Below are 12,056 nucleotides of genomic sequence, written 5' to 3'. Positions count from 1 at the left end.
GTGAAAGAAACTGGTTATTAGATAATAATAATTATTACTATTATTTTTTTTGTTTTTTTGTTTTGAATGGGCGTGTACAAGTTTCGTTACTGTAAGTCAAATCTAGTCTGGGCATAGTAAACATTACTGTCGTTTAATCAGCAGAGAACGTGTTGTAGCGACAACCAAATTTCAGTCAAAAATTTTTTTGAAAACTAGAACTAAGTTCAATCAATTGACGAGCGAAAGTTCTACGATATCCCAAATGTCGATGACATAATTGACTCGGTTCCAAATTTATGCATCTAAGAAGTCCAAGTTGTTTTCATTTTGACAAACTGGTTTCGTCGATTCAATCGAAATTGAATACCAAATCTTCTTCGAGCGCAGGTAGCTAAAGCTGTTGTCGAATTCCACGACATCTTTATGAAATAGATAACTAAATGTAATAACGACATGCTAATGTAGATAATGAAATAGTTGACTTACAGACACCGGTAGAGTCACAAGGGATTTCTCCCTCTTCCGCTGACAAATGACAGTCCACACGGTCATGTGGAACAACTGGAATTAATTCGTTTTCTTCTTTACGATAAACTGCAAAGCCGATACCGCTCTCTTCTGAATGGAAATCCCACCTTTTTTTAGAGTAAAGAACTGTTAAATGTGTAATTTTGCTTTGTTAAAATAGAAAAACAAACATTTATACTTTAAAACAGTAGAAGCTTCTTTCACTTGGAACTCCAGTTGTTCTTTAGATCCCCTTGGGATCGACAAGGACTTCTTGTTTCCAATTTCTGGTTTATTGCAGCTGAAATAATACGATTTCGGAACTAATCCACCCATGTTGACCTGCAGGTTACAGAAAATTTAGCTAGCAGTTCAAATTTGTTACTTCAAAATTTATTGCTTTAGTAATGCAGTTTGGGTTTCCATCGAGATCGGTCAAAGTTCCTCCATAGCAAACGGGTAACTGGTCAGGATCAATGTCTGCCAGAAGGGCCGCCTTCCATTGCTTGGAATCATGGCCGTAGACTTGAATTTTATCCCTCGTTCGTTGGTGCATAAAAGGTATCACCATTGATCAAAGAATGGGAAGAATCTTGGGCGCATTGATTACAAAAACACGCCGGAGCAATTCCGGGTAGTTGGATTCGTACATCTGGACCAACTGAATGGCCGTATCTAGCGCTACGGAAATCCAAGAAAAATTATTCAGAAGATTATTAGGGTTACCAAAGAGAGAGCAAACTACCAAACATCGTTGGCTCTGTTGCTACACCATAATTTATTACATTATTTTTGTTTATCTTAAATACTATACCGGGTTTATATGTGATGTGTCTCATGGAGAATCCTTCCAAGTCTGCAATAACACATTGCTGGGCAATTGCATCGGGTGAACGCTTGTACTTCGATGGATCCTTTCTAAGCATTAAGAAATGTTTTTCGGCTTCTAGAATGACGTGCAATACAACATCTTTCTTCTTGGATGAATGCAAAATGCCTTTCAAGTCTGTCATTCCGTAGCGGTAAAGAAGCAAGTAATTATTAAACTTATCCACACCCAAATGCCCGGAAGAAAAGTATTTGGTCAACACTTCCGGTGACTGGTAACCGTTTCGCAATAAGTCGATTTTATATTTTCGGCGCCAATCCATCGACTGTGTGTTGAAAAAAAAAAAATAGATTAGGAAATATATATATTAACTTGTCAAATATTTGATAAAGAATTACTTTTCAGTTTTCACTTACATTTCGGAGCATTTTTTCAGATTTGACCAAATCAAAATCACGCGCTGTTAAGAAAAAAAAGGAAACGTGTCATGAACTACAACCAGTAAATAAAAATTTTAATTTTCTGAACTTCCTGGCATTACCTACGAGCCATCTTAAAAGGTAAGTGTCGTCAGATTCCGGTAATGTGCAATCTTTAGTCGCCTCACGGAACTGTACGGAATGACAAAATGAAAAATTTTTTTGGCTCTATTAAAGCCTCATAAAATAATTTAAGAATTTTAGGGTATTTAATTGAGCATAATAGATTGAATTTCATTTGTAATACTGATGCGATACAGGATCTAAGAAATGCAAGTGTAAAACTGATTTCCCAGTGAGTTTGCGGTCATCATTTCGATCAGATTATTATTGAACTTCTTATTTAAATGTTTTGTTTCTTAAGCGCTAATTCAGTTAAGGAAAACATGTGTAGATGAAAGTTGGAATAATACCTGTTTGAAAATGGTTTTCTGCTCATCGCTGAGTTGATTTAGGTCCATTTTGCAGAAGGAAGTACTGGAACAAGGCTTTTTCTAATTGATGTTTTAAACGGAATAACAAGGTTCTGTAGAGTACTAGAGTATTTATCACCCTACAAAGTTTGCAATCAACAACCGAATTTCATAACTATTACAGGTGGAATCATCGCCCAACGACAGCGGAATTTTATTACAGTGGCTCCTCGAACGTTCCGAAGGTCGAAAGAGATATTTGGTATCTCTGTCGGTGACACCGATAATGATGTTTATAACAACATATGAAGGGGAAAAAATAACAACACACAATCATCTATAGCAATAAGATGAGAACAATCTTACCTAAAAATAAGTACCTTTTAAATACCAACGAACAAGTGAAATCTGGAATTGAAAAACATACAAAAAAATGTCTTACCTGAGGAAAGCAATTGCTTTGAAATTGTTTAGTATTTACTTGTTACCTAATTTTGAAATTTTGATTTTAACAATAGTCATTATTTTGCGATAACTTAAATACACACTCAATGCACAAGCTTCAAGCGATTGTAAATCATGTGATTGGTAATCACTGCCGTTAAAAACTTTTAAAATATTTATTAAGACCAAAAAAACTTCTATAGTAAACCAAATATTTATCTATTGGGGGTCATAAGGTTAGTCCTGTAATTTGGAACCAAATCATGGCCCTTGATATCTAAACGGGCAAACGCATTATTGATTCAGTTGCAGATTTCTGCATCTCAATAATCCAAGTTGTCATTCTGACAAACTGGTTTCGACGATTCAATCGTAATCGAATACCAAATCTTCTTCGAGCGCAGGTAGCTAAAGCTGTTGTCGAATTCGACGACATCTTTAAGAAATAGATAACTAAATATTAAAGACATGCAATGTAGATAATGAAATAGTTGACTTACAAACACCGGTAGAGTCACAAGGGATTTCTCCCTCTTCCGCTGACATGTGACAATCCACACGTTCAGGTGGAACAACTGGAATTAATTCGCTTCCTTCTTTAAGATAAACTGCAAAGCCGATATCGCTCTCTTCTGAATGGAAATCCCACCTTTTATTAGAGTAAAAAAGTTTAAAGTTGTAATTTTGCATTCGTAAAATTTAGAAACGAAAATTTACTTTAAAATAGTAGATGCTTCTTTCACTTGGAATTCCAGTTGTTCTTTTGATCCTCTTGAGATCGACAAGGATTTTTTGTTTCCAACGTCTGGTTTATTGCCGCTGAAATAATAAGATTTCGGAACTACTCCGCCCATGTTGGCCTGCGTTTTACAGAACGTTAGGTCAGAGGTTGAAATTGGCTAGTTATAAAATGAAATGCCTTAGTTATGCAGTTTGGGTTTCCATCAGGATCGGTCATAGTTCCTCCGTAAGAAGCAGGAAGCTGATCGGGATCAATGTCTGCCAGAAGGGCCGCCTTCCATTGCTTGGAATCGTGGCCGTAGACTTGAATTTTATCCCTCGTTCGTTGGTGCATAAAAGGTGTCACGATGGAATAGAGAATTGAAAAAATCTTGGGCGCATTGATTATAAAAACACGCCGGAGCAATTCCGGGTAGTTGGCTTCGTACATCTGGATACACTGAATGACCGCATCTATCACTACAGAAATCCAAGAAAAATGATTTAGCAGATTATTAGGGCTTTCAAAGAGAGAGCAAACTGCCAAACATCATTGGCTCTGTTACACCATAAGTTTTATATTCTTTACTGTTTATCTTAAATACTATACCGGGTTTATACGTGACGTGGCTCATGGAGAATCCTTCCAAGTCTATAATAGCACATGTCTGGGCAATTGCATCGGGTGAACGCTTGTACTTCGATGGATCGTTTCTAACCATTAAGAAATTTTTTTCGAGGATTTGAGTTATGTGCAATACACAATCTTTCTTCTTGGATGAATGCAGAATTCCTTTAATGTCTGAAATTCCGAATCGGAAAAGAATCAAGTAACTTTTAAACTTATCCACCCCCAAGTGCCCGGAAGAAAAGTATTTCGTCAACACTTCCGGTGACTGATAGCTATCTATCAATAAGTCGATTTTATTTTTGTGGCGCCAATCCAGCGACTGATTGGTGAAAAAATTAAAAAAATTAATAAATAGTGCTTGCCAAAAATATTGATTAAAAATTACGTTTCAGTTTTCACTTACATTTCGGAGCATTTTTTCAGATTTGACCAAATCAAAATCACGCGCTGTAAAGAAAGGAAAAAAAGAAAAAGTATCATAAACTACAACCAATGATTAACAAGTATTCAACTTTCTGATCTTTATGACAATACCTACGAGCCATCTCAAAAGATAAGTGTCGTCAGGTTCCGGTAATTTGCAATCTTTAGTCGCCTCACGGAACTGTGCGGAATGACAAATGAAAAAAAAATTTGGCTCTATTAAAGCATCATAAAATAATTTAAGAATTTGTGGGTATTTAATTGAGCATAATAGATCGAATTTCATTTGTTATACTGATGCGATGAAGAATCTTACATATAAAACACAGGTAAAACTAATTTCGCGAATTCCACAACCAGATTACTTGGGTTTCTTATGTAATATTGTAAAAATAACCTAAGGAAAATATGTAGAAGAAAGTCAGAATATTACCTGTTTGAAAATGGTTTTCTGCTCATCGCTGAGTTGATTTAGGTCCATTTTGTAGAAGGAAGTACTGGAACAAAGCTTTTTCCGATTAACGAATCTTTTAAATGGATGATCGGATTATGTAGAGTACCGAAGTATTAATCGCCCAACAAAGTTTGCAATCAACAACCGAATTTCATAACTATTACAGGTGGAATCAGCGGCCCAACGACAATTTTATTGCAGTGCCTCCGCGAACGTTCTGAAGGTCGAGAGAGATATGTAGTATCTCTATCGGTGTCATCGATAAAGATGCTTGTAACAACACGTGAACCCCCCCCCCCCCCAAAAAAAAAAATAATAATAATAAAAATAGCCCTTGAAGCATATGAATAAGATAAGGATAATCTTAACTTAAATATAGACAACAATAGCAAGCTGAATCTGGAAGAGAAAAGCATTTTGTTTTACTTACCTGAAGAAAACAATTGCTTTGAAACTGTTAACTGATTTTGAAATTTCCTACCTTTGTTATAACACTAGTGGTTATTTTGACCTAACTTGAAGGGAAACATATGCATTCAATACACAAGCTTCAAGTAATTATAAATCATGTGATTGTTATCCACTGCGGTAAAAAACTTTTTAAATATTTTATTAAGACCCAAAAACGTCTATGATAACAAAAATATTTATCTATTGGGGGGGTTATAAAGATATCCCTGTTTTGGTTGTTTTTTAATCAGTAACAAAATTATGACCCTTGATATCTAAACGGGCAAACGCATTATTGATTCAGTTGCAGATTTCTGCATCTAAATAATCCAAGTTGTTGCCATTCTGACAAACTGGTTTCGACGATTCAATCGTGATCGAATACCAAATCTTCTTTGAGCGTAAATAGCTAAAGGTGTTGTCGAATTCGACGACATCTTTGAGAAAACATAAATTAGATGAAGGATAAATAAGATTAGATAATCAAACAGTTGACTTACAGACGCCAACATAGTCGCAAAAGATTTCCCCCTCTTCCGGTGACATGTGACAATCCACTCGATCATGAGGGACGATGGAAATCAACTCGCTTCCTTGTTTCCGATAAATGGCAAAAGCGATATCGCTTTCGTCGGAATGAAAATCCCATCTGAGATAAGAAGAGTAATAAATTGGATCAATTAATAAAATTATACCTTTTTGCACAATTTTAAAATCAAGTTTACTTTAGGACGGAGCCAGCTTGCGTGATTTCAAATTCTAATTTCTCCTTTGATCCACTGCAAATTGATAGGGGCTTCTTATCGGAAATATTACATTTCCCGTTGAGATAATACGACCTAGGAACTTCTCCTCCCATATTAACCTGATATTAAGATAAATCAATTAGTTTTCACGAAAATAATTTAAAATTTGAAAAATAGGAGAGTGAAAAGAACTTGCCATTGTAATGCAATTAGGATTTCCATCGGGATCAGTCTTAGCTCCACCGTAGCAGGCAGGTAACTCTTCAGGATCGAAATCTTCCAGAATGGCCGCTTTCCATTGTTTCGCATCGTGGCTGTAGATCTGAATCTTGTTTTTGGTTTTCTCGTGCATGAAAGGTTTCAGCATAGAGAACAGGACGGAGAAGATCTTTGGGGCATTAATCACGTACACACGGCGGAGCAATTCCGGGTAGTTTCCTTCGTACAACTGGACCAGTTGAATGGCCGTATCCAGCGCTACGGAAAACCAGAAAAATGGCAAACGTCACTAATTCGTACTAACACCGACCTAAATAATAACAAACGAACATTTCCCCCCACGAATATCGTGCTCTAATACGTGTACCACAGATATAAAAGGCAATGGTCCGAATTTGGGGTTTCTTGCAATTGTTCAATTTCTATCGCTTGTCTTTTATTTTGGCCGGAGAAAGCCGACAGCGGGTTTTACTTTATTACCGTACCCGATGTACCGAATATATCCAGCAAATGGAAGAAAAGCATCATCAAACTTTCTCCCGGAATAGAACGCAGTTTCATCGTAATACTACCTAACAACTGTTACCTAAAAATAGCTAATAGGCATGGCAAAATGTTTCTAGAAGTAAAAAGTTTTCCCTTTGGCTACGGTAAAAGTTAGGAAATGTACCGGTACAGTACCTGGTTTGAAGGTGACATGGCGCATTGAGAATCCGGCCATATCAAATATTACGGTAGATTGGGCAATCGAATCGGGGGACTTCTTAAACTTCTTAGGATTATTTCTAACCGTGAAGAAGGTTCTCTCCACTATTTCAATAACGTGCATCAAATAGTCCCTCTTCTTAGCTGATAGCAGGATGCCCTTCAAATCCATCATCCCATATCGAACAACCACCGTGTAGCTGTTCAACTTATCCACACCCGTGTAACCAGAGGCGAAATATTTGGTCAGAACTTCCGGTGTCTTGTAATCCTGTAGAATCGTGTCCACTTTGTACTTGCGACGCCATTCCATTGACTATTTATAAAACAAACAAAGTATTAACCCAAAAAATAATCGGCAAAAATATCAAAGCACTTACATTACGGAGCATCTTTTCCGACTTGGCCAAATCAAAATCACGCGCTAGATTTAAAAAAAAGAAATAACGGGTTAAACCAATCCGGAAAAATCTGCATAAACTTCAGGCTACGATACCGACGAGCCATCGTAGAAGGTAGACATCGTCCGATTCAGGTAATTTGCAGTCTTTCACCGCCTCGCGAAACTGTCGAGAATTTAATGTAAAAGTCATTAACACGTAACAGAACCAACAGTCTGCGCAAACCAATCAACAACAGTAAACAAGAGTGACTTGTAACTATATTGCGCAATAATCTGGGCTCTAATTCACTTTGGGGGTTTTCTGAAAGAGGAACAGGTGTACATCATCATTTTCAAACACGATGGTAAATAAAGAAAAAAGCTTAAAGTAAACTAACAAGGTAACGACGTAACGGTTTATGATTTTATGGCACGACATAAATCTCGGAAGCAAAGTTGTAAAACTAAAAACATGTGTAAGTTTTGAGTAGAAAGTGCTTTTAAAATTTGACTAAATTCAACACATGCAAAATAGCTCTCGAGTAGGGAAATCGAATTGGTTCGTGCGTAATGATTTGAGCCTCGGGATAGCGGAGACGGGAAGTTTCAGGAAGCGAAATGTAGGTAACTGCCTCTGGGTTCCAAATACTTTGACCGCATTTTCATTAATATCATCTTATTCAATCAGAAATTCGTAGACAACTAATTCAGAAACCTGTTCTGAAGGTATCATGCAAATTTTCTAGATGCTATAATAGATAACATGGAAAGAAAAAGTAAAAATGTAACATACCTGTTTTAACACAGTTTTCTGGTCGTTGTTGAGCTGGTCGAGATTCATTTCGTGAAAAAGTAGCAGTGTGGGAGAACTCGTATCTAATCTGCCAGGCGTTTCGATTATTAACACTTCCTGTTTTTTCAGATCTGGAAATGAATAACAGACCTATTGTTTTGTTTGCAAAACTGTTATTTCCTACAAATGTTTTGGACACGCGAGTCTTATGCAATAACTGAGACGTAAGTTCAACGAACTTGTAAGTCACGATCAAAAGATTACCTCGACAAAATAACAACGTGTGAGACTGTTGGCACTTTACAATGTAGTGTGAAGGCCGAACCGGATATGTTACAATATCAAGGACAGTCGTCAGACACGTCGTGAATGAAGACGAGCGTACTACGAACTGAGCAACAGGCCAACAGTTTCTTTTCTACTGAAGAGAGGCTGAAATAAGAAAACACCTGTATGGCCTGGCCAACAGCAGCCAGCTTGTCCTAATAACAGGTAGCCTATAGGTGAGCCCGGAGGGAAACGACCAAATTCTTGGGTAAAACTAGTGTTCGTTCACCCTTAAGAAACTCTAGGGGGGGGGGGGGGGAGGGAGGGAACGTGGTAGCGGAGCTGTTGGATAACAATTATTGTTTTTGGTACAAATAGGTAATCTGTTATTTTTACTTACATCAAAGGAAACAAAGTGTCTAGACGACCTCACCAGCTTTAAGATTCTTGTTGAGTCATGATGACACGATGACACTCACAGATGGTGAACCCCCGAACAGGTTGATAAATTAAACACAATCTGTGCGATTTTTCCTTGCGATTACCGTGAGAAGTTGGTCACTAGATCACTAGATCAGCGCAAAATCACTAATCAGAGACTTCATCAATGTAAGAATGAATACATAATCAAGGTTGCCAGAAACTTGCTTGAAAATAATTGACATACAATTTGCGAAATTGGTACGTTGCCAGTTGCCACTGACACATTTTATTCAGCTTAATTGAAAATGTATTACGACACACAAATAAATATTGAGGGATGGTCAAGTAGGTCGACAGTTTTTTTATTCAGGTCGATCACGCTCGCCGTTAAGATCTAATAAACAAAAAAAGAATAAAATAATTTTGTAATTTTCCACTTAAAATTTCGTAAGGACGTTTCTATAAAACGTATGTTTAATAAAAAATGCGATGAATTAAAATAATAATGACCAAAAAATGGAAAATCCAACTCCCCCTCCTCCAAAAAATTTGTGCGCGCAAATCTTGCAAGAAGCTGAAAATAGAAGACTTGGCAACACCACATTTTGAAAATGGCGGCCCCGTCAACACGAAAACGTGAGTCCAAACAAAATCAACGAGAAATATTTGATAGCATTAAACTTCAAACTAAAGAAGTCATCCAAAGCCGTAAAAACATCAATAACATCATCGACATTCAATCCAATCTAGAGGTATTTTGTTTTTAAAAATGTCGATAACACGTGATTTAAACAATGCAACATTTCCACGTTGGATCTCTAGAGTGATGAGAGTGCCGTAGTCAAAGCCAGTATCAAAGCTTTGGATAAAATTTTCTGCCATTTCATTGCAAATGGTTCTCTATCTGAGCAAGGCCCAGTATTGGAAACAGATGCAGATAAAAAAGTCAGAGAATGGAGCAGAGAGAGATATCAAGAATTTCAAGATCGGCTCTTCAAACTTATTGCTGCAGAGCAAATCAGTCTTCAAGAACTTTCTCTTGTTCATCTCATGCATCTTTTTCAAGCAGAAGGTCAGCATCCCCTTCCCAAATTGCCTGAAGGAAGGGAGCATATGTTTCCTCATGAGTTCCTAGAGGTATGTTTTGAGAAAACAATTGTAACAATTAAACACTTGTTTACATGAATTATTTTCTAATTACAGAAGCTAATGTTGCACATGCTCAGTCTTGAAAAGGAAGCTACTCCATTACTCACTCGCTTTCAGGAATTCATGGAGTATGAGGACATTTTGTTTCATCTTCTTCGTGTCTTAGCCAAAATACTGAAAGGCAAAAGCAATGTTGATGAAAAATTTCTCAAGAACCTTATTCATATTTTGGAACACATTACATTGCACAATACTCCACCCAAGGAGGAAGAAAAAACCAAACTTTTTTGTTCCAGTAATATCAGACAAATTTAATTATTTTAGTACTGAATAATCAAAATTTTCTTACCTAGATAAAAACCATTTCAAGTGGAATTACGGACGAGCCAAACAGTTCTTCAGTATCATTTGGCAGCAACTGTTAAAACATCCTCTGACTCCCAGTCTGTACAAACGAGTGCTTGTAATTCTGCCGGACAAAGTTCTTCCGCATTTAGATAAACCTTTGTTACTCACAGATTTTCTAATGGAGTCGTACCGAATTGGTGAGAAAGAAAATTTCAGTTAAATGCTTCGTGGTTGACTATACATGTTTCGATTTTGTAGGCGGAGCTGTAAGCATTCTTGCTCTTCACGGAGTCTTCCTACTGATGCAAAGCCATAACTTAGAATATCCTGACTTTTACACAAAATTGTACGCCCTCTTAGAACCTGGAGTGCTTTTCGTCAAATATCGCGCGCGATTTTTTTACCTTTTGGATTTGTTTATGACATCAACGTAACATTATTTACTTCCTGTTTGTGTGGTTCGTTTAATTAACATTGATTCAACTTTAGACATATTCCAGAATATATAGCTGCAGCCTTCGCAAAGCGTTTGTCCCGATTGGCGCTGATTGCTCCAGCGAACATCGTAATACTACTTCTACACTTTGTAGGCAACTTGATGATTAGACATCGTGGACTTGTACGATTAATGCATCGCCCAGAAGATCAAAAAGGTATTTAATTTTGTAATTTCACGTATTCCGCTTGGTATTTACTTCGAATAATTTTGAAAACATAGACATAACTGATGACCCATACATAATGAGTGAAACGGATTTAAATGCTTGCAAAGCAACTGAAAGTTCTTTATGGGAAATCAAAACCTTGCAGTCTCACGTTTTGCCAGAGATAGCAAATACAGCTAAATTTATTGATCGAGACCTGCCGAAACTTGAGTGGGATGTCAGCCAAGATTTGGAAACTACTTTGGAAGATGTGAGTCTGTTCAATAATGATTATTCTAATACCGTTATCTTATACAAGTATTTTGAATCTTTCTGCAGCTGTTGGAGAAAGAGTTAAAGCGTAAATACCCTACAGACGATATTCCAATCAACTTCGAAAAACCAACCAAGTTTGCCTGTGTGAAACACGAAAAGCTTTCAGCTTATTTTGAATTGTGAAATGTCTCTTTAACATTGGAATAAAAATCATTTCCATCACAATTTGTCTCTTTGTCCGATAAATCTACAATTTGGATGGCCTAGTCTGGGTTTTACGTGGTTTTCGTAACACCAATAGATTTTCGATTGACCTATTTATGTTACTCACGAAAACCTTTATTCAGTACGGTCGGAAAGTAGTTGTGCGAGTCGGCTGAGAAAGTAAGTTAAACTCCAACGGTTCAGATTGGTTTGGGACGCATCACAGTTAAGCTACTTGGAAACCCAAACCGTGAGATAATAATGGTTAGTCCTTAGTGTGAATATGTTAGAGTAGGGTCAGGATGTCATCATCTGGACATTGGAGCGCAAGGAAATGGAATTCGTGTACGAACTAGTAAGTGAACACTGAATGTCGTAAATTCTTAACAATTAAACCGCAAAAACTAATAGAAAAAGGGTTGCCCTAGGTGAGGCTCGAACTCACAACCACGGCATAGCATAGAGTACTGTCATATAAGTACCGTGCGCTAACCAATTGCGCCACTAGGGCCTAGATACGAAGAGCAAACTAACGTACAGTACCGTGAAATTCTTTTCCGGACAGATT

The 12,056-nt window shown here is 37.1% G+C and overlaps 3 protein-coding genes, 1 non-coding gene and 1 pseudogene across 7 annotated transcripts; 1 reads left to right on the top strand and 4 right to left on the bottom strand.

Moving 5' to 3' along the window:
- Positions 1–117: 117 nt before the first annotated feature.
- Positions 118–2,718, bottom strand: LOC124313140 (annotated as a pseudogene).
- An 88-nt stretch (positions 2,719–2,806) lies between these two features.
- Positions 2,807–4,998, bottom strand: LOC124313151 (SEC14-like protein 2). Its single transcript, XM_046777905.1, has 8 exons — positions 4,862–4,998; positions 4,540–4,609; positions 4,409–4,452; positions 3,985–4,324; positions 3,574–3,854; positions 3,372–3,514; positions 3,155–3,303; positions 2,807–3,090 (listed from the first exon to the last, which is right to left on the bottom strand). Exons 1-8 carry the CDS (start codon positions 4,907–4,909, stop codon positions 2,978–2,980), a joined length of 1,188 nt encoding a protein of 395 aa, XP_046633861.1. The 5' UTR covers positions 4,910–4,998; the 3' UTR covers positions 2,807–2,977.
- Positions 4,999–5,558: 560 nt separating this feature from the next.
- LOC124313133 (SEC14-like protein 2) lies at positions 5,559–9,055 on the bottom strand. 4 transcript variants are annotated; one of them, XM_046777876.1, is made up of 9 exons: positions 8,845–9,055; positions 8,178–8,308; positions 7,499–7,568; positions 7,383–7,426; positions 6,979–7,318; positions 6,275–6,555; positions 6,058–6,197; positions 5,833–5,981; positions 5,559–5,769 (listed from the first exon to the last, which is right to left on the bottom strand). In XM_046777876.1, exons 2-9 carry the CDS (start codon positions 8,223–8,225, stop codon positions 5,633–5,635), a joined length of 1,209 nt encoding a protein of 402 aa, XP_046633832.1. In that variant the 5' UTR covers positions 8,226–8,308; positions 8,845–9,055; the 3' UTR covers positions 5,559–5,632. The 4 variants fall into 4 exon arrangements, with proteins under 4 accessions (XP_046633832.1, XP_046633833.1, XP_046633834.1 ...); XM_046777877.1 differs by lacking the exon at positions 8,845–9,055 and adding an exon at positions 8,442–8,587; XM_046777878.1 differs by lacking the exon at positions 8,845–9,055 and adding an exon at positions 8,362–8,586 and having other exon boundaries at positions 8,178–8,294.
- A 365-nt stretch (positions 9,056–9,420) lies between these two features.
- On the top strand, positions 9,421–11,509 carry LOC124313027 (nucleolar complex protein 4 homolog B-like). The gene is made up of 8 exons (XM_046777693.1): positions 9,421–9,619; positions 9,690–10,004; positions 10,071–10,311; positions 10,370–10,561; positions 10,623–10,794; positions 10,854–11,017; positions 11,083–11,279; positions 11,348–11,509. The coding sequence occupies exons 1-8, from the start codon at positions 9,479–9,481 to the stop codon at positions 11,465–11,467; spliced, it is 1,542 nt and encodes a 513-aa protein (XP_046633649.1). The 5' UTR covers positions 9,421–9,478; the 3' UTR covers positions 11,468–11,509.
- Positions 11,510–11,908: 399 nt separating this feature from the next.
- Positions 11,909–11,999, bottom strand: Trnai-uau. The gene is given in 2 exon segments: positions 11,909–11,944; positions 11,962–11,999. It is a non-coding gene; the product is annotated as a tRNA-Ile (tRNA).
- Between the last annotated feature and the right edge of the window lie 57 nt (positions 12,000–12,056).

The sequence above is a fragment of the Daphnia pulicaria genome, chromosome 9 (genome assembly GCF_021234035.1).
Source record: "Daphnia pulicaria isolate SC F1-1A chromosome 9, SC_F0-13Bv2, whole genome shotgun sequence".
In the NCBI taxonomy this organism is placed as follows: domain Eukaryota; kingdom Metazoa; phylum Arthropoda; class Branchiopoda; order Diplostraca; family Daphniidae; genus Daphnia; species Daphnia pulicaria.
This window is presented reverse-complemented; position numbering and strand designations above follow the sequence as displayed.